Source organism: Syngnathoides biaculeatus, chromosome 12 (assembly GCF_019802595.1).
Source record: "Syngnathoides biaculeatus isolate LvHL_M chromosome 12, ASM1980259v1, whole genome shotgun sequence".
In the NCBI taxonomy this organism is placed as follows: domain Eukaryota; kingdom Metazoa; phylum Chordata; class Actinopteri; order Syngnathiformes; family Syngnathidae; genus Syngnathoides; species Syngnathoides biaculeatus.
Genome location: NC_084651.1, coordinates 12055651 through 12077888, shown reverse-complemented (window position 1 = coordinate 12077888; position 22238 = coordinate 12055651). Strand labels below are relative to the sequence as shown.

General features: G+C 40.0%; 1 protein-coding gene across 1 annotated transcript; it reads right to left on the bottom strand.

Annotated features, from left to right (window-relative positions):
- Positions 1–635: 635 nt before the first annotated feature.
- got1 (glutamic-oxaloacetic transaminase 1, soluble) lies at positions 636–21778 on the bottom strand. The gene is given in 13 exon segments (XM_061838077.1): positions 636–1766; positions 2980–3027; positions 3030–3121; positions 3190–3355; positions 4656–4806; positions 4901–5005; positions 6717–6829; positions 7786–7909; positions 7997–8178; positions 9614–9752; positions 18450–18553; positions 19800–19959; positions 21443–21778. Coding segments are annotated over 11 exon segments (1263 nt in total). The 5' UTR covers positions 18453–18553; positions 19800–19959; positions 21443–21778; the 3' UTR covers positions 636–1626.
- Between the last annotated feature and the right edge of the window lie 460 nt (positions 21779–22238).

The window sequence follows — 22238 nt, the reverse complement described above, 5'->3', positions numbered from 1 at the left end:
AATACTTTATTATAGAGAACAATACATGATACTTTTTTGTTTGATTAATTTTTATTTAGCATTAATACTGATTTGCTGTATGTTTATTTTCTCGTCTCATTTTGTAATTTGGATGATTATGTACTGTAAGTACTGAAATAAGAAACATAACATACTTCTAATATATTTAAAGAAAATAAATTATATATGATACATTATGAACATCACATTGTACAATTTGTCCATTTCCATTTTTCATTACTTGTACATGTATTTTATTTACCATTCGCACTAATCTTCTGTCTGTTGATTTTGTAATCTTGATGTTTATATTCAAATAATCCAAAGATAAGCAAACCTGAACAAAAAAAGAATATATGAAAGATAAAATTTCATTATGCCTCTGATGGTTAACTGCAGTCAAGTTATACATTTCTTGTAATTTAGATAATATTGAACCTACCCAAATATGATAACGAATATTTTTAAATATTGATCTCTAATCAATCTATTACAAACGTAAATATTTTGGTCCGTGGTTTGGTTTTTTATTTTTTATTGAACCACTAATCCTAAACCAGCAGTGATTTAGTCATCTTATCCCCTTAAAATGCAAATTGACTCCAAAATGAATGACAATTGCACAAATGTGATTTCAATCTATTTATTATGGAGAATATTGATAGTTTGAATTCCTGTGCACGTTAAGACTAAACAGAGTAAAGACAATGGTGTCTTGGATTTGCGTTAAAAGCACCCATGATCCAAGTTTGAAATACCCGGTGGGAAGACATTTTCGTATTGTGTAAGAGATAAAAACATAGTGAAATAAGTCAGTGCTCCAACAACTCGACTAGTACAACTTTTTGTGGTAAGCATTCCTCATAGGGAGAAAATTACTTTATTTCGAGCTGACTTTAATGTAAAATGTAACACTTCCCTGTAGTGTTTACTGGCTCAAATCACAAGTTTCAAGTCTTAAGAGAACCAGTGTGAAGTTTTTTTTTTTCCCCTCTTTCTTTTAATTACGATGTTTTCTTTTGGATTAAAACAGACACTTGAGCAGGTTTCAGTGCAATACTGCTCCTTCATTTTAACCAGTGGAACATCATCTACTGTATTTAATGAACAAGTTTTAGAATGCCATAAATCAAATTGTGATACGAGGAACATAGTATTTTCTTCACTGGTAATTTCTCAGCAGTAATATGACAATGAAATTTAAAAAATTAAACCATAATTGCACAACCTTAAAATACCCACTCTAAACAAAATATTTGCTCAAGGGAAGATTATTGAAAACTTCTGTTATTAGGCAGGGGCGGGTGAACCTTTTTTTCTTTTAATAGTTTGTTTTTTATAAAAAAAAAAAGGTACAAAATAAAATGTTCATCATACAGTGGCTATAAAATCTCGACACACTCCTGTTTAAATGCCAGAGTTTCGTGATGTCTATGTAAACGCTACCGTAAAGAATAAGCATTTGAATGTTAAATGTTTTGGGGGTTTTACAGCTACTCCTGCAAGGTTTTACTTCATGTCAAAATTGCACGGTGGTGCACAGTCCGCACTGGTTGCCCACCACTGCGTTGAGGCATTTAGATAAGGTACAGTACTCATTTGTCTCGTGCGGATGAGCAGAGCCTCCTACTGAACTTTGGTGACGGCCTCGTCGATGGACTCGGCCACGTAGTTGATGTTCTTGCTGGTCAAGCCGCACATGTTGATGCGTCCGCTGGACATTAGGTAAATGTGTTTCTCCTTCACCATGTAGTCCACTTGTCTGGCTGTGAGAAATGACGGCGGCAGAAATTGCGGCTATACTATATTACTCCACATGTGTAACAGCAGGAACACATGTTGGAATTCTTTACATAGCTGCCTTTGGGGAAAAAATAGCTCAAAGGAGCCATTGAGAACTTTGAACCTCGACCCACCGCCTAGTGAGGGCTCCGTGTACCCCAGCTTAATAGCATCAAACTTTAACTTAGCACGTTTCTTTTTTCCTTTGGCTATTTTTAGACACCTTTTTTTTTTTTAAGGGAGCAACCTCAACATGATGTGTTGAGAGAAGAAGGTTTATGAGTGGTAGCCATACAGAAAGAATATATGCCAAAAATAAAAGAATAATACCGGTACGTGCAGTACTCCAGCAACAATAAATGTGCTGTTTTGAGCATAAGTTAATTTCTTTTTACTCAAGCTAATATCTTTTTACACTTGGAAAATTAGATAAATGGCAAAAACAAAAGATGTGCTGCAATGCACGTCAGAATTGGTTGGGAAGGTTTTTGTGTCTTGATTGCTTTTTTTTTTTTTTTAATCATCTTTACGATTGTGTGACAGCTGAGAAAATGGAAGCGTTACCTAAAAATTTTTATAAAATATGAGTTTTAAAGTGGTGAACAATTAAACTCAGCTGATTGTGTATCACTTTAAATGTTCCCCTGCATCTGTAATTAAAAAACTGTACAGACGGCTTAAAAAAGCTACAATAGTATAGATGTTGTGGAACGGTTGTAACCCCTTTAATAACTGATATTTTAAAAAATGGTGCAGCAGCACATGGTGACAGATAATATAATAATACTAACGAGGATATAATGTTAACGGAGAAAAAAATTCAAGTTACTGCAAGATAGTCTGTTCCAGCATCAAATCTACATCCATGTATTTTAATGCCTATCTGGTGACCAAATCAAGTACACTAAAAGGAGCAACACAATGTCCTTTGAATTAATACGCAAGGTAAACACTGTAGAACTCATTGTGTTCCCAATAAACTGGATTTTGTGCGTGCGCGTGCGCGTGGTGTTGCGCGTGCGCGTGCGCAGTGCTGGAGTTGCGCGTGTGTGTGTTGTGGTGTGTGTGTGTTGGTTTGTTGTGGTTGTGTGTGTGTGTGTGTGTGTGTTGTGGTTGTGTGTGTGTGTGTGTGTGTGTTGGTTGTGTGGTGTGTGTGTGTGTGGTGTGTGTGTGTGTGTTTATGTGTGGTGTACTCACGGTTGAGTCCGGTGAAACTGAACATGCCAATTTGCTCTGTTATGTGGTCCAAGTTCCTGGCGTCCCCAGAGCCTGGAGCTTGGCTTTCAGCTGGGCTCTCATCAGCAATACTCTGTCAGCCATGGTTTTCACGTTTTCTTTCCTGGTTTCAAACAAATTAAATATTTATAGCCATCACATCAGATTGAGAGCTCAAGATGTCGAACGAACCATTCGACAAAGAGCTCGGGCGAGTTCAGGGTGACGGCCACGATACGAGCCCCCTGCGTCGGCGGGTTGGACCAGGTCGTCCGCACAATTTTCTCCATTTGGGACAGAACCCTCTTCAGGTTGTCGGCATCACGAGCCACCACGGTCAGGTTGCCAACGCGCTCGTCTGGTGGGAACAATAAATGTGAGAGGATTTCCCTTTGGGATTAATTATTCATCATGTTTCCAAGAATCCCATTTTTAGCAGGTTCTGAACTGCATTCCAGCCGTGTTTTTAGTCAACTTATTTTCAACTTCCCTTTGGGATAGAGAAAGCGTCCTTATCTTGTTAACGCCAATTTGTGTTGACTGAATTTATTATGAGTTTATTTACTCATTTGCAGATGAGGGAAGATTTTTTAGAATATTAATGTTAGAATGTATGTCTCGTGAAAGTGGAGTTTGACATAAAAGGATTGTTTTAGGAGAAATACAGACATTGGCGGGTAGACCGAGTGGAAGTCATGTTGCTCACAAGAAAAACAACCTCGTGGAGTATTGAGATGTCAGAGTCTTTTGGGACAGAAAGATTGATTATTGACACCACATCAGTCTTTTGGGACACAAACAGAAACGGTCCCCACAAAACATAAGATGATCTTTATGGAAGTAAATTAGTGCCACCAGGATTTGAATTTGAAATGCCACAGAAAACGAGATTTGAATTTGAAATGTAAAGTGATCACATTTTCAATAGTTGCTACAATTCGCTGTCGGAAATTCACCGTCTGTGCCACCAGGCAGGGTTACTTCAGGTCAGAACCAAACAGCCAGCCAATCCAGAGGGTGAATTTTAGACAGCGAATTGTAACCAGTTGAATTTCAGACAACGAATTGAAGGAACTATTGAAAATGTGATCACGTTACATTTAAAATTCAAATCCTGTTTTCTATGGCATTTCAAATTCAAATCCTGGTGGTGCTAATTTACCTCCATAGATTTTCAATTCTTTGTAAGGAACTCGTTTACAATGAAAAACATTTATATTCATCTGAGAGACTGCCTACTTGCTTTGGTGCTGCTGTTCCATTTAGCCATGGAGCTCAAATGGGCTCAGCTCAGCTTTACTTTTGTTTAAATAATATACATTTGAATCTTTTTTGAAATATATTAAACATTAATACTCTGTTTGCATGTTCTCCCCATTCTCGCAAGTCTTCTACGGGCACTGCGTTTTTTTCTCAAATCCCAAAAACATGCATGGTAGGCTAATTAAAGAATCTAAATTGCCCGTAAGCGTGAATAATTGTTTGTTTCTATGTGTCCTGCGATTGGCTGGCAACCAGTTCAGGGTGTACCCTGCTTACTGGCCAAAGATAGCAACTCTTGTGAGCATAAGCATCTTACAGAATGGATGGCTGGATGGATTAATACTCTGAGATCATATTGGGGATAAGATTGTGGAGGTGTCACATGCGGTTCTTACTATAGAGGCCAAAGTTTTTGGAGAATGACTGGGCGCAGAACATTTCAAAGCCCATAGAGACAAAATATCGGACGGCCCAGGCGTCTTTCTCCAAACTGCCCGAAGCGAATCCTTGATAAGCCGAGTCAAAGAAAGCAAACAGCTTCCTCCTCTGGCAAAGCACAGTAAAAAATACTCATTACAACGACAAATATTGACTTAGTATTTCTTATTGAGGACAAGTGAGAGAACAAAATTTTCCTTACCATCATAACTTCAGCAATTTGCTTCCATTCGCCCTGCGTGGGGTCTGTGCCAGTTGGATTGTGGGCACAAGCGTGCAGGACGAAGATGGAACGCTCTGGGGAGCTCTGGGAAAAGGGAAGTGGTTACTCAAGAAGAATAAAAGCAAATAACATCAAACTAAAGTAAAACTACTCCGTTGAGGCCTTCTGACTAGGGTTACTGTACTTTTTTTATGTTTTTGATTAAAAAGACAGCAGTTTCAGAACACATTTTGAACTTTGTGATTCCCGTAATTTCTGGCCTACAGATCGCACCTGCTTATAAACCTCACCCAGTACATTTGTAAAGGAAATACTATTTGGTACATACATAAGCTACCCCTGTGTAAAAGCCGCAAGTGCCCACATTGAAACCCACAGTGAAACATGAGATCTCTACAAAGTAAGATGGTACACAGAAAGATTTTTCAAAGTTTAAAATATCTTAGCTTAACATAGCAACAACACGGTAGCGCGAACAGGGCTGTTAAAAAAAAAAAATACCGGTAAAAAAAATACAATAAAAAAAAAGCTGTGGCAGCTACATAGTAGCAAAATGGTAGCACAGCACTAAAAGGGCCGGTTAAAGAAAAAAAAGAAAAACATACCTAAATCACCGGTACACCGGTAAAAATCACGTGAGACACAGTGCTGACACTAGCACAGCGCTAACGCTAGCGCAGCGCTAACAAGGCCAGTTTAAAAAAAAAAAAAAAAAAAACATACCGGTGAAAGTCACATCCTCACCACATTAATTCCACCATCTCACTTGTATCCTTTTCCGCTCGAGTGCTCCCTTGCGGCCGTTAGAAAAAATGTACAAATTAGCTGCATCACCGTGTTGGAATTTTATATTTCTAAATCATCATAAACTTAAGTTAGAAATCTGACTCCAATTTGTGACCTTACCCAACTGCCACTCATCCAACAATACGCGCGCTCGTTCTGCAATGGAAAGGCATCAGGAAGCCGGTGTTTTCACACACGAGTGGATTTATTCCTTCAACGCACACCTGGGTCTCGGGTCCCTCTCATTACAACCCTGTACGTCTCAGTTCCCTGCAGCCGACGTACTCTACCTCCGAGTTTCCCAGAACAATTTTAAAGTACAATCTACTGATTCACTATTGGTTCTGTGTCTCCTTCAGGTATCCTTGGCGCTCTCTCATTGGTCTCCTTTGGTCCGCCGGATGTTGGCCCGACTCCTCCCCTGCAGACTCGCGTGCTGGCTCCTCCTGGTGAACCTTTCCTGACAATAGTTTTTCCACCAACTGCCTCTGAGTCCTCTCGTCTCCGCATCCTCCTTGCAGTGAGCACCGTCAGTTCAAAAACATTCCATTCTTGCACCACATACCCTGTTTCGTTCCACCAGTCACACACTCAGCACTTTACAGTTTCACACTTTCATACACAGGATGTAGCAACAGCTAATGAAGTACTTTAAGCTCAAACTCTTATATTCCTTTAACCGCATGAGCCACAGGGATGAAAGCATGTGAAAAAAGTCACGGTTTATAGGCCGGAAATTACGGCATTTTGTCCGTACGTAATTTATATTTCATTACCATTATTGCCTTTTTAGTCTAAAGTCCATTTTCCAGTTCTATGGTGGTCATTACACGTTTATATTTTGGCATTACTGGCACTTCTCTGTGGTGAACGAACTGAGTTGATGTTTTACATAATTTGCCTTGGGTCAGATTTTTGGAGGAAATTTTGTTTGAATTGCGAATTTTACCACTGGTGGGGTTGTTTGACTTTGGAGGTTTAGTTCTAGAACTTCCATCACACCGTTTACCTCCAAGTCGCAGAGGAAACCAGCCAGATCCAGGCCTCTCTTTCCCGCATCCCAGTACTTGTAGGGACGGACATCCTCGAAGCCGGCGTTGCTGAACACGCCGTTGTGATTCTCTGAAGCAAACAAGGAGATAAAACCTCATCATTGTTTTTGTACTTTTGACACACTTTAGTCAATGTACACTGATAATGAGCTGCTATGACAAAAACAAGAACACAAATAATACCTTTATGTGTCTTTCATGAAGGCCAAGAAGGCTTAAAAGAATAACTATTCCGCACTTTTGTTTTTCTATGGCTGGATTTTCGCTAAAAGATTCAAACGACACAATTTATGTTTTACTCAGGTGGGACAATGTACAATTTAGATTTTATGTATTATTTTGTGTTGTCACTTCCTAGTGTTAATGCTTGTTGATTAATAGTGGATATAGAATATTTTCATTCTCTTTTATTGCACCTTTTCATTGTATACACAGCATGTAATGACAATAAAGGCTTTTGATTTTTTTATGTCCACACACTCCTGCTCAAATGCCAGTTTTTTTGTGATAGAAAAAATAAATGACTGAATTAGTTCCACTTCTTCTTTTTCAACCAATAAGCTGACCTACAGTATAACCTCTACTACTCAATTAATTGAAAAAAATAATTTAAAGAGGAAGAGAAAACAGAAATTATAGGGTTGCACAATTCTACACACTCTTTCATAACTTGTGGAACATGAATTAATTTTTTTTTTAAACTTTCCCTCTCAAAAACCTTGTTTTCCCCAATTGAGTTGAACAGTTCATCGGTCCCATTAGTGTTGGAAAACATTTAAACTATTTATATCAGTCTAGGATTTCTTTTAATATCACAAAAAGTTGGCTTACGAAGAGAGGTGTGTAGGGTAGACTTTTTATATCCACTACATTTCCATGCAATTTAGGTTGATTCATGTATTCTGTCAGTTTAAACGAAGCCATATTGTAGATGTGTGACTTGAAATGACAATTTAAAAAAAAAATAGATAATTAAAATCAGCCACTTGGAGCTGTAAATTAAATTCATCCCAAGTGTGTTTATACCCCAAGTTGGCGCAGACACATAAACTGGTGTCTTAGTGTTGTTGTTTCCGTTGTAGAAACGTCTTAGGAACTCTGCCCCCATCTTCAGTGCACCGGTGCCGCCCAGACATTGAACCGCCCCGACCTGAATGGGACCGACAAACAGGCGAAATAAAAAATGAGAGGAAAGTACCAATCCAACGGTGGAGCCCATGAACCAAGCATGACGCACCCTGTTCTCCAGGATAGCAGGGCTGCCGTCTCCCAGGGCAATCTTGGACGCCGACGACCTGAACTCGGGCAAGCCCAGTATGGGCAGGTACTCGTGGTTGAGCTTGTCATCGTCAGCGATGATCTTTTCCACCTTTTTCACCACCGGCAAAACCCACGGCTTCCCTTCATCTGTGCGGTAGGCTGCAACAGAAGTACAGGGAAATACTTGAGAGAGAAAACGCAAGAAAAATAACCAGCAACACAAATACAGTTTGTCAAATTGTCTTTAGAATACATACCCAGGACCCACGAGTTTTAAATTACTTCCAAACTTATAAAAACTTTTACATTTTAGTCTTATGAGCATAAAGCAGACTCATAATGGTAAGACCTTTCCCAACATTACCAAAAATCTCATTTCCAGTTGTGTAGTTATCAGCACACTTTTCAGTCCAAACTGACCAAAGTTTGTGGTGTTTGACGCCGGTCCCAGGTGTCAAACTCAAGGCCTGGGGACCAGATCTGACCTGCCACATGATTTTATGTGGCCCGTAAATCCAAATCCAGAATGTCAATTTCCATGATTCTTGTAAAAAATCTACACCAAAATTTTGAATTGTCATACATCATAATTGAGAAAGTTGAGATATTGCAAGCATTTTTGTGCTACCAAACGTGAAGAATTGAAAAACACATTATCCTTGATTTATGATTCCAAAACTAGTTCATAAATTGATTATGTAAATATGATGAGATGACGAAATGTTTTTTTGTTTCAGAGTGATCACGGCCCTCTGACGGGAAACCGGAGCAACAATGTGGCCGGCGAGAAAACAGAGTTTGACACCTCTGCTCTTGAGGTTCCACTTTAAAATGAGGTCTAACGAAATTAAAATTGACCAATTATTTAATACCATAACTGAATGTATTATTTAACTGGATTAATGAATCAGATAATGGGCCCCACCATTCTAGTTTGTCCACTCCTGTTTTATGGCCACAGACATACACTCATTACTGGTGTATTATAAACCCTGCAGAATGTCATTTTTCTCTCGGGTAATGTGGACATCTGTTTCAAAATCAAAATCTTGACGTTTTTGGCCTACATTTGCCATCTGCCCAGATGCCTTGCTAAAGATGAAGAGATTATCAAGCCTTATCCTCCCTGCACTTAATCATGGGACTCAGGTAGGAGCAGCAGCAGCACAACACAGCAGTGCCATTTACCACGGCAGGCCCGTTTGCATAGCAAGTGCACTGGATTACGACTCGTAATCTGATTCAAAGTGACAAAGGTTGCACGGGACAAAATGTGTGGTTGTTTCGAAAAGGCGGCAGGAGGTTGAACTTTGAACCTGATCGAGAGAGTCAGAGGTCATCGTGCAGGTTTGCCTCACAGATGCGCACAAACTTCATTGGAATCGAAAGTTACGTAATGACACACACGCGCACACGAACACACGAAATTGACGTGATGATTAATTAAATTGTGCAAATTTGCAGGGAGGGTGAGCCATCGCTTACATTATTGGATTTATGATGATTAAAAAAAAAGACATTATGCCATGATTTGCAAAGGAGCTGCGAATAAGAGCTACATAGAAAATCAATGGTGTGTTCAATTCCTACTTACCCCCGACGCCGAGGTTGACTTTGTGTGGGAACTGGTCGTTATTGAAGTCCTGGGTCAGTTTAAAAACGGCGACGGGTACCGCTTGGGGAACTTCGCAAAACACAGACATGGCTTTCGAGCTGTTACGGTCCAGTTTCAACTTTAACACAAAACAGAACAATTTCAATAAGTGAACCGGGCAAGCGACAGAAAGGGGACGCTTGACACTCCGATAGCCGCTCAAGAGAAAAGGGAGTGATTGTTTTGCACCAATGGGAACGCGGCACTGTAAGACGCACCAATCACAGTCTGTCGGTCATACATTCTGGTTAAAGTCCAAAAGAGAGAGAGGGCGAGGGCTGAGGATGCTGACCAATGAGCACGTTAGTCGCGCGACGGACACACAATTCAGTCAATCCCATGTTCAAAGAGGCATAGGGGATAGTCGCGATTAAAATGCAGGTAAAATATTTAACCACAAGATGGCGCCAAATGACAAAATATTGGATACAGGAGTGGGAAAAAATCGTCATATTTACTGTAAAGTACTTTCAATGACGTTTTCTTATAATTACAAGTACAAGAAAGGTTTTAGGAATTATCTTAGTTCAACAGTGAACTATCCACTAAGTTTCTGCACTCATCAATATAATGCTCAGTTTGGACTGATTTGACTGTCCAGAGTTTTTTTTTTATCGTTTGGACGTCTGTGGTTGTAGTTTGCAGTGAGATAGACAAATAGAAGAAAAAAATAACGTTAACACATACACCTAATGTTCTTCAGTGAATTTACCGTGCATGTTTTGGAGTGTGGTATGCAGCCAGACTCCGGGGGGGGGGGGGGGGGGGGTACATGCAAACTCCCAACATCATAACTTTTGATATTGCTCACTTGTATACATATACGTACAGTATACGTTCTACCCATTATTTTTTTTAATCATCTCTGCAATGGCCAATGGAATTAAACCAGAATTTAGATGAAAACCTGTTCCCAGGTACCTGACAAGTGACTTCAAAAAGGAATGGGTGAACCTCTAAGGAGTCTCTCTCTCTCTCTCTCTCTTTTTTTTTAAATCATTCATTTTTTTTTCCCCTCAGAAGCCTGAGAAGTCACCACCGAAAAGGAGACATTGACTATTTGAAAAACAAAACAATGGCAAACTATGCAATAGTGGACACATCCCGACTGATAGTGAGTTGTTCTGGTGAGTGTGGAACCTTGCCAAATCCACAAGAGTGCCGCTTGAGTTACTCACATCAAAAAACTGGACCTCATCACATGGATTCTAAATCATCTCTACGGACTTCCTGCAAGTAAGAGATTACATTCTTAAAATCTTGTTTGTTGACAGAGCTCTGAATGGTCGAGCAGTGGACCTAAATATATTTAAGACCTTTTTGTTTCCGATGAGACTTTCAGATCGGTCAGGTTGTCGGGTCCTGGTTTATTAAGTGATTCCAAAATCAAAAGCAAACAATGTGAAGGAGAATTCTATTTCAAAGCTCCTCAAAAAAATTCTTGTATATTTGAGATCTGCTCAAAATCTCCATACACTTAAATGTGGCAAGACCTTTGTGGCCCTCAGCTACTTTTTCAAAACAATTATTTCACATTTTCGAATTTTTTTATTTTGTGATTCTCAAGTTGTCTAAATTGTGCATTTTAAAGGATTAATTGGATATTTTTTTTCCAGTTATGCCACCACATAAGTGCAGCAGTGCAGCGTGATTACTAAAGAACCAGAAATATGAATTGCCAAAGACTGATAAAGATCGTTTTGTACATACCAATGATGCAGATAACAAAACTCGTGTTTTAGTCTGTGCTCCCTGCAGAGACACTAGTATTCATTAATTACAGCAAAATGACAGTGACAGTATCACTCTGAAATCACTTTCACTTCAAATTCCCCTTAATATATTTTCATTATTATACAAAGTACATTTCTATTATAACATACACAAAACAATCAATCATTGAAGTGAAATAATTACTTGACAAGAGACAAGATGACTTCTCCATTTACATGCAAAGGCTTTCTGAGGAAAAAAAACAAACAAAAAATATATATATATTTATATATTTACACACACACACACACACATTACATTTAAAAAATACTCCTGCAACCCAAGAGAGAATGAGCGGCCCAGATAAATAGGATAGATAAAAAAGAAATAAATGCACGCTCTTGGATTGGATTTCGTGAGATTGAGCAGGTGTACCTAACATTGTGGTTTGGAGTATACGCGTCAATAGATGGACAATCAAAGTGTCGTTTGAGTTAAGAGCATGTGGCGGTAGTGTAAATTCGACGGCGTGTGGATCCTCATCTGTTGTGTCCTGAAGCTCAGTGCTGAGTTCTGCTATAAACATGCTGGCTCCACTGTGCTGTCTGCACCACTTGAAGTGGTTCATAAATAAAAACCTGCTCAGCTCAGCCGGCAGTTTATTGGAAAGTGCTTCAGCCCTTCCAAACCGGAGCCCAGATGCTTTGTCTAATGAAGATGATGTCCATTCATCTGAGAGTTCCAGCTCTGCGTTCAATCACAGCTATTTAATTAAATTTAACTTTTCACACCTAACTTGACAAACATAATCGAAAATATGTTCTACTATTAATGGCATTAAAAATAATCATAATAATATTGCCCAAATTCAGTCAACAATGCACAATGTGCATTCTGAATGCGTCGACAAAAAAAGCACTGCTTTTCCTCAAATTCAGTGAATGGAAAATAATGAGAATGTCTGTTCACTAATACTCTAAATGGCATGCATGCACCAGATAGTCAGTGTGTACGTCGGCCACCTCAGAAAAATAGCAGTGTCCTCGCTTCTCTTTCAAGGAAAAAATAGTTACCGTAATAATATACAATAAGTTCATTGATGTTATTAGCGAACTGCTGAGCCCATTTGGACTTTGTTGCTAAACGAAACAGAAGCAACAGTCTCTTGGAAAAATATCTGCGACTCTTCAAAAATTCATTCTCTGAGCATTATAAACAGGTGATGTTGGATTATGTGACAAAAATCAGTGTTCGCTCCACAATAATGTCTGCGACCATGTTTATGTTTCAGTGAGCAAACTGATGTACTGCGTTTGTTTCCGTCTATCCCTCTATTTCTCCATTAATAGTGTTATTTAATATACTCCACTTTCAGATGACACACTGTAACACTGCAATTGTTCCAAAAATGTATGATACAAATAAAGCTATCTGCATATCTGCAGTTGTGTAAATAAACACCTCTGGCCACCAAAGATCTTTTATTTTATCTTTCTTGCTTTGTAAAAGAGTTGGTACTTTGTCCCGTTAGTAGTGACGCACGTTTTTTTGCCAAAATAACTGAATCAGATCCCAAAGAACGAACATTAAATTTTGGTGTTCACTTTAACAGATTGGACACAGAGCATTGCTCATAAAACTGCAATCTTTTACATTGGACTATTTTCACACTGCAGGTCAATTTTGATATTTTTGCCCAATGTGACATGGATCTGATTTAATTTCTCCTGTGAATGTGAACAAAACAATTGTGATTGTTTTCATATCCGACCCATGCCTCTTTCATATGAGGATAGAAATTGGATACGTGTCTGACTCCACTGTTCACGGGGCACACATCCAACACACGTCACCAACAGGCAACAGACGTCACAACTGTTGGACAAAACAGAGATGCAATGAAAGCAAATGGCAAGCAAAGGCACAGAAAGGTTTGTGATAAAAACAAGATGCTCTAGAACTGAGATGAGAAAATGCTGGCGGCGTTTGCACAAAATGTTTGAAATTACCACATGAGGAGAACTATGTGAGGACTCATATTTAACTTCCGTCAACGGCGTCTCGTAGTTATGCACTTTACATCTGGTTTTGTGACATTACGGGTGCATTCCAGCCTCTCTTGAAGCCACATTTGGTTTTGTGATGTGAACTACATAAAGCTAGTGGATTTAACCCCAAAACATTATCCATCTATCCATTTTCTTAGCCGCCTATCCTCACGAGGGTAGCGGGGAGTGCTGGAGCCTATCCCAGCTGTCAATGGGCAGGAGGCGGGGGTACACCCTAACTGGTTGCAAGCCAATCCCAGGGCAGATCGAGACAAACAGCCGCACTCACAATCACACCTAGGGACAATTTAGAGCGTCCAATTAATGTTGCATGTTTTTGGGATGTGGGAGGAAACCGGAGTGCCCGGAGAAAACCCACGCAGGCACAGGGAGAACATGCAAAATCCACACAGACGGGTCCGGGATTGAGCCCAGGAACTCAGAACTGTGAGGCAACCGCTTTCCAGCTGACCCACCGTGCTGCCCCCCAAAAATTTAATTTTTAAATTTTGCCCAACAGTGTGAAGGTAGCAGAAGATTGTGCACTAAATTTCGCATTCACTCACTAACAGATTCTTAAACATGATGGAGACCATTGTATTAAAAAGAGAGCTGCGGGTTACACTGTTCGGTTAAACCGTTGACATTTTTGGAATGCACCACAATCGTAAAATGAAGTTTAAAGTGATTGAATTTAAAATTTTAGTGGAAGAAGTTATCTTATATCTGCATCACAGAAAATGTATCAAAAGTGTGGAAAATATTGGGGACAGCAGCAACACCACCCCCCCCCCCAAAAAAAAAATAAATCACTGTTTGATTTAACAATCCCCAAATGCACAGCAAGTGGTTCATCTTGTGTAATATTGCGTTTAAAGCTTAGACAGCATCTTAAAAACTGCTCTGGGAGAGGCAGGCATGAATTGCATTAGTGTGCTGAAATGACCCAAATGCAAAAGTAATGCAGATTTGAGCATTTTGTCATCGGTGAAATGGTAATGACTCCGTCTTGTGACTAGCTCCATGTCAGCCCTGAGATCATTCAGAAGCTACAAAATTTTGTTGCTGAAAAATGGAGGATGCAATCATTTTAATGGCATTACCAAAATGCAGCCTATGCTACACTGGCACAGCTTTGTGTGCTACTTTGCACCTACCTTTTATATGTGCTACTTAAAAACACATCACCACTGTCTCAGGTTTGACAGATCACATTGTATATAGTATATTAATGAATTTCCTTATACGCCTCCCACAAAGTGTAAAATGTACTGCATGGCAAGTTACTTTGTATGGCAAAAGCAAACCTAGTTGTGCCGTTAGTCAGTCAGTTTTCCACATCTGTGCACCCATTTTCTGCACGGCCAAACCTTTAGTAAATTGAGACCTTAAGCGTGTTCTACGTTGTTAGTGAAATCCACAGGCTGTCTAATACCCACAAAGTCCTTGATTTCAAACAGATACAGTATTTAGTACTTTTTTGTAATACTGCTTTACAGGTCGTCACTCCAGTTGCATTATTTCAAACAGCTTCACGTGTTACATGAAACGATGATCACGCATCAGCAACACAATGTTCGAAAAATATTGCAATAAAGTTAAATGTTTTAAATTTCTGAGCTTTTTTTTTATGGACACTGAAATTAATTATAATGAGAGCAATTGATAACCCCCAGAAGGAAATTGTAACATTTTGCCGATGAATGGATGAGAATAAAATGTTTTTTTTTTCTTTGTGTAGATGTAGTTTGGGGGAACTTGACCCCCGACAGGAAAAAGGTTATGCAGGCCTGGTTTTACAAATTTAAAAGATTGTTTTGATTATTTCTCCTGCTTGAAGGGGTAATGAAATAATTTTAGCAATCCTCAAGTGGGAGATATTTGACAGAATTTAATTAAAAACAACAAGAAATGCACATAAGCCCATTGCTCAACACCTTTGAAGCAACTCCAGCCTCTTGTCTTTTGGAGTTGGCACGCCTATTTTTGGGAAGCTTCTGTGTTCCTCTCAAGCTCCATTAGGGTTTATCTTCTTTCATGTTATCATAATGGGGATTTAATTTCATTAATTCCGTTCAAGTAGGAGGCTGTATATAGCAAAATGTAGGGGGGGTGGGGTGAAGTGAAGTGCGATGAATATTTAATACATGTACTGGATAAAAAGAGAATTAAAATGCCAAAATAGAATCAAATCAAAATCCTAAATCAGATGAAAAAGTAATTTTGGGGTCTTTTGTTTCTTCTGATATGTTGCACGCTTTCCCTCAAGTATTTCGCCCTCTTCCATCATCTCCTCATTGCGTTTTGACAGTCTTGATGTTTTCATTCCTTCCGACCAGGTGAGGACGTCTGCGTTCGCTATCGCTGTCAGCCCTGCAATTATGGGATTTGGGCTTCTGGAACAAGGCTTGGGGGCCCACAGAGCAAAGCAGGGTGTGTGATGTGAAAGCACTGGCGAGGGGCCCCCGGGGTGGGCAGTAATGTGACGTGTGAGTCAGAACAGAAGACAGAAGAAGCCCCTGGCAAAATGATGCCCACAATTGGGAGCGTGTCACATCCAGATCAATGAGTGAATCCTCCTAATATAGACAGGGGCCCCTCCCCGCATTTCACTACCTGACAATTGATATGCGGAATATTTATTTTGGAATTATAGAAAGCATGTCGAGAAAACGGGGGGTGGTGCCAAGTGCTTTATCTGTGTTTTGTTTGCATGCAGGTTACCCCCGCCTGCTGCGCTACGCTGACACTCGCAACACACAAAGGCACACATTGAGGCACAAGACAGACACATTCCAGCGGCCATATCAATGGAACACAAACAAGAGTGTGTGCGTGCACGCATTCCGAGGGGGGGGACGCTCACATGTCGCGATGGCCTCCGTGTGTCTCTCTGGGTCAGGGAGCTGTGGTGAGTGACCACCTTTTTAGCCGCCCGCCTTGTTTGTTTTCTGAAGACAGCGTCATCAATTCTCTAACAAGGAGCGAGACACAGTCACAACACCGGGGGGACAGGGCCTCCCTGTGTCGTCTAATGACTGACTATACGCCGCCTGACGCGTGTGTTTTGGTGTGGGCCTCCGCAAGTATCTGCATGCACGCGTTTGTGGGCTCCATTTGATATTGCCACGTGCTTTCAACAGAATTCAGCAGGAATTTGGACACAAAGTGAAGCATTACATTGAAAGCACATCCCCCACCCAGCAAACGAGCATTTGCCAGCATTTTATAGCAGTTTGGCTGGGTTCATTTTATTATACTGGACTCACACACTCTCCTATTCACAAATTTTTGGTTTTGGAATGCATCCTCTGTTATTCGGAGAAAACTTATCTATGAGCAATTTTCTGTAATATTTTTTTAAATTTTCGTGGCAATATAATGTCTGCACCTTCCATTATATTTATTATTATTATATTACAAACGGTGGCTATCGGCTGTAAACTCACCAAAAACAACCATTAAACAAGTTCTCGGCCTACTGTAATTTCTCAAGTATAATGCGTCCTGAAGTATAATGTGCACCCCCGAAGTTGAACAATGTGCACCACCAATTTGCTGTAATCCATATGTTCAAAATATTGGGAATTATCTGTATTTCTATTTTGCTAGGTTTGTACTTTTATTGTTTGTACTTGTATTGTTTATTGAAAAATCGTCCGTCCAACAATCATTAATAATAATATTTGTGCATGTGCTGATGCAGTAGTAATATATATCTCGGGACAGGCCACAGGACACGCTTGTCCTGGTCCCTGCAATTGTTTCGAACAGAATCCCTCAACCAACTAAAATAAATGCTCAACAATGGCATAACATTTTATTAATACTGTTGATAGTCTTAAATAATGAAACTATTTTATACGGTTTAACTTAAACATTTTTTCCAATACATATTTGTGCATTGAACATTTGTGCATAGTGAAGTTTACCCACTACATTACACTTCCTTGGCCAAGACTTCAAAAAAAGCATCTGACTCATCTCCAATCTGAAAAATATCCATTGTAGACCTCTGTGCATCAGTGTCAAACTCATCATTGATGACTTGGTCCAGTTCTGGTGCCTCCTGCATTCATGAACAGTGATCCCATCTTCCTGCCACAGCACGTCATCCTCTGTGCCATCCATGGCGTTTGTGAGGAAACATTTTTTTGAATCCCAAGAGTCTTAGTTCCCTTTATTTCTCATTAATTGTCAGCATTTTGAGGGGAAGGTCCACCATGCTAACAGCGCAGCCTCTTGCCCCCATTCGGCTACAATCTTCATAGCATCTGGTTGCTATAAAAACGAGAGCTCAAACTACGTAGAAATGAGCGTAATGGACACTTTTAAAAATGCGACCATCTCAATTGTGTGCGCTATTTTTTTTTTTAATGATCGTACAATCGTACTACGTAGTTTCAACTCACGTTGTTTTGCTTCTGGTTTGGGGACGTCATCGGCCGGAGTGATGAGACATTTCTTTTAAAAGCAGCTACACAATTAGCCCTTGTAGTCGACATTTTTTGTCTTCGTTTAAGTTAAAACAAACTCACGGGCAGTCGTTTCAGATGTTTGGTGCAGTACCACAGATTACTGTAATATTTAAATGTGTAACATAAGACATAGAATATTATATTGCGATTTATATCTATACCTTTTTTTTTAAACCCACTATGTACCTGTATGCAACTATACAGTGAGATTGCATTTTTTCTTTTTCATCCATACCTAAATATAATGCGCTCTATTGACTTTTTGAAAATATTTTTGGAAAAAATTGCGCATTATTTTTGAGAAATTACGGTAACCAAATTTCGCTGACCAAAAATTTGGCATGTTTGTGGACGTTTTGCTCCCAGCTCTGCCAAATCTGTGATTGACAGTCAGTTCTGCTTTGGCTCACGATAGTTTTGCCCAACTAGGACTTAAGCACGTCATCAAAACTGGGAACTTTGTGGAACGTGTCTACGACCACCAGTTTATGTTGTGAGTGAATGAAAGGATGCATCAGTTTCTGGGTGAGTAAATACCATAGCGCTGGCCAGAGCTCGGAAACAGCATCTTACGAGGGAGTGGAACTTCCCGCCAGCGCAGGGCGGCCCAGGAGCGTCTCACCCATTGATGGTCACATCATCTGCCATCAAATAGAAGAGCATTCAACTGTTAAGGGTATCACTATCACTGGCAAAGCTAGATGAACGCAGATATAATGGTAATTAATGAATAGTCATTTTTTAAAGAAATTAAGGAAAATTATTTTTTTAAAAAAACTTCTTCCAAAAGAAAGGGTTTTCCTCAGCATTTTTTTTTAAAAAGAAGAATTCTCTGTGGTTTTTCATTTTCTATGGCAAACCACTTCTATTTAAATTAAAATAGGATCTTCAATAAATCTAAAAGTGAATTTAGTTTCAGTTTCAGTTTAGCGTTGGGCACCTTTTTTTGTACTTGTGTGACAAGCAAGGTTAAACTTCTATTTGCTGTTATCGTGAAAGGTTTTAACGATGGCCTAAGTCTGACGATGGGAGACATTTCCATTTCGATTATTTCCTATGGCAAAAGATTGTTTTTCCTCAATAAAAAATGGCGGTTCAGAAACATATGGGAAAAGATTGTGTTGACCTTTTGTAAGATACAAATGCATACACTTGATGTATGATTTTTATCTAAATTCAGTATTTCACCAAATTTAGTCTGAAGGTAGCAAAAAAAAAAGTTCTGATCGGGACAAAATGCACATTTATTCTTGAAAGCTAATGAAATTCTTCAAAACTGATCTGCCCATTTTTTCTTAAAGGGCATTTTGAAATGAGTGCAACCTCAAATACAAAGACCACAGCGTACGATTCGAACTGACTGATGTGTTGAGAAACAAAGACGGGAAGTGGAAGACCAGTGTCATTAATTTTTAGCCTCAAAATTTTTTGATACCGCACCAACTATTCGAGAAGAATGAAATGACCTGACTTGATGTTACTAAAACTAGTAAATGTTACTTGAAGAGCAAAACAAACAGTCATTTCTGGATGGGGAGCGCAGCATTTCCCACAAACGTTTACACGTCGCAGTCAAGATATTTTATAGCAACGTTGCCTTTTCCCCCTCGAGAGCCATTACACAAATGATCACGCTGAACTTAATTCAACCTCTTGATTTCGCCAATGTTATTTCAGCAGTGTCCAAGTATGGTCCTCGGTTAGGGAGAATAAAAAAAGGTCTAAACATCCTCCACCACGTCTTTATCTACTTGGACTGCATGGCAACCGGAGGATAAACATATTTAGGTTGCACGTTTCCTCCGAATTGACATTCCCGACACTGTAGATCCCACACAGCACAGCCCTTAAATCTCCCTGTTAACACTCATATATACAAACACACACCTGCTAGGGCAAGGCCGTCTGGGAGAGAATTACAGAAAGCTAATTTATGGGACCCCAGGGAGGGCAAAGGGCAGGGGATCCAGACTGGTCACTTCCTCCTCTCATGGTCTCCAAGTTTGGCATGAACCCTCCTGAATCGCAAAAACAGGGCAGCGGGCGTCTGTCGGGAAAAGCACAACAAGAACGGATCATTTGGGTGCCTCCCAAACTCAATAAACACTAGGAATGTCCAAGGAGGAAAAAAAAGAAAAGGTAAGCAGGTTAAGGCGAGGGTCCCATGCTCAAGCTGTGGCCTCCCCATTTCCTCCAGAGAGAAGGCGCTGTCATCCGTCACTCGGGCCCAGGCAGCGGTACAATAGTGCAGCCTCGCTCCTGGCTACTGACACCATCGCATGCGCTGCTGATAAGACGCGGCTTCCGCCACAGAGAACCGGCCCATTAATGACAACACAACGGTTTGGTCCTTTGCCATTAATACAATATTAATGATGGCCGTGAGATAAAATGAGAGGGAAGTCCAGAGTTGAACGTACCCCAAGGCTGTCCGTTTTGTGAATTTCAACACATTTGTGTGTGGGGTGGGGAATAGCACAACACTTCCAAGATGTCATGCAGCATCAGCGATTTTCAGATCTCTGCTCAGCGAACATTAAAGGATTAATCCAGAATGTGTGTTTTGTGTTTGCGCAACATATCAAAGGATTTTAAGAGAGGAATTTGTTTTTGCTCTTAATTTTGACAGTGCTAAACCTTTTTTTTTTTTTTTTTTTACACTTCTATGACAAGAATATAAATAAAATAAATTTGAGTGAATTACTGCCATTGGTAAGATTTTTTTATTAGGTCTTAGTATTAACTGTGGGCAGTTATTTTTTCCACTTGTATGAGATTTAAATTTACTTAGATTTCCAGTTGCGGGGGGGGGGGGGGGTAAGGATTGCATGAGGGTTGCATGTGTTCTGCATTATTTTTCTTCCATGGGGTAAAGGGCAGAAACACACAACAAAATTCTGCTTTGGAGCTACAAAAGCACACAACACGACAACCTGGCCAGACATGTTTAAACCCATCTCCCTGACTGTAAGCATGTATCAACTCTGAGCAAATACATTGGTCACCTAACACCTGTAAACAATACACTGTGCTTTACAAACATCTACACTTGTGAAAAGCCCCCAAACACTGTGGGGGTTGACGAATGCTGATGTTAGGCAATATTTACACGTGTGGTAAAACACCGAACGCCTCGGTTTTGTTTTGTTTTTTTACACGAGAAGGCGCCACAGGCGAAAGTAAATAACTGTCTCTCCCGGGCCATGAGACTTCGATGAATTGCTCGGTGAATGTTCAGTACTCTGATAAGTTCGATTTGCAGCAACGTATTGCGAGTGAGTGTACACTTGCCTTTCTGCACGAAGACTTGTGCTCAAACTGCAACATACAGACATAAAAAAAAAATTGTGGTTTGCGAGTTGAAACGTGTTCATCAATGCCTGTCAAATCACCAAGTCTTAAAGTGCACAAGCAGCATGTGAATTAAGGGAATGATTGAAATTTGACTGGCGAGTGAGTGGAAAGTGCCGGTATGAAATAGACGGGAGCTAAGGCTTATCTTGTACATAGAACGGCAGCAGCCCGACAACCTCTGCGCCGGCCCGACCCTGGAGGCTTATCTCGGAACGATTCGGCGATGAAGATGATGTATTGGACGGCGGGTACGGCGAGCGGCTCCTTGACACCCTGACGGGGAGTCTGGGTTTTGTTACAGGCAGGAAACAGACTCTTCCGCTCCGTAAACAAGCTAGCTCCCCCTGCTCGGACGCTTGTGGGGGGCATCGGCGGTCTTGGCACGCGAGGACCGTCTCAAGATGGCCGCCTTGTCAAACACCTGCCAGCAATTAAGTTGCGCGTGCGCTCATTCAATCTAACGGCGACAATTTTTGTTTAACCATACAAATTTCGGGGTCATTTTCGTATAGTTAGATTAATGATGGTGAATATACTTTAAAAATTATATATACATATATATATATATATATATATATATATATATATATATAATATATATATATATATATATATATATATATATATATATATTAGTGTAGCTATGTTTATGTCATTTTTTTGGTGAAATACTCCTCTGATAAAACCGCCATGCGTGAAGTCCTATCCATCCATTTTCCGAGCCGCTTATCCTCACAAGGGTCGCGGGAGTGCTGGAGCCCATCCCAGCTGTCAACGGGCAGGAGCCGGGGTACACCCTGAACTGGGTACAGGGCACATGGTGACAGACATTATGTGAGGTTATGCAGAATGAAAGACGAATAAATAATAATAGTAAAGACATGCAATTATTGTGAGTCTTTCACAAATTCACACATAGCTCAGAAATAACCCAATTCATGTTGCTATCTGCTGCTATGCGAATGCAAAACG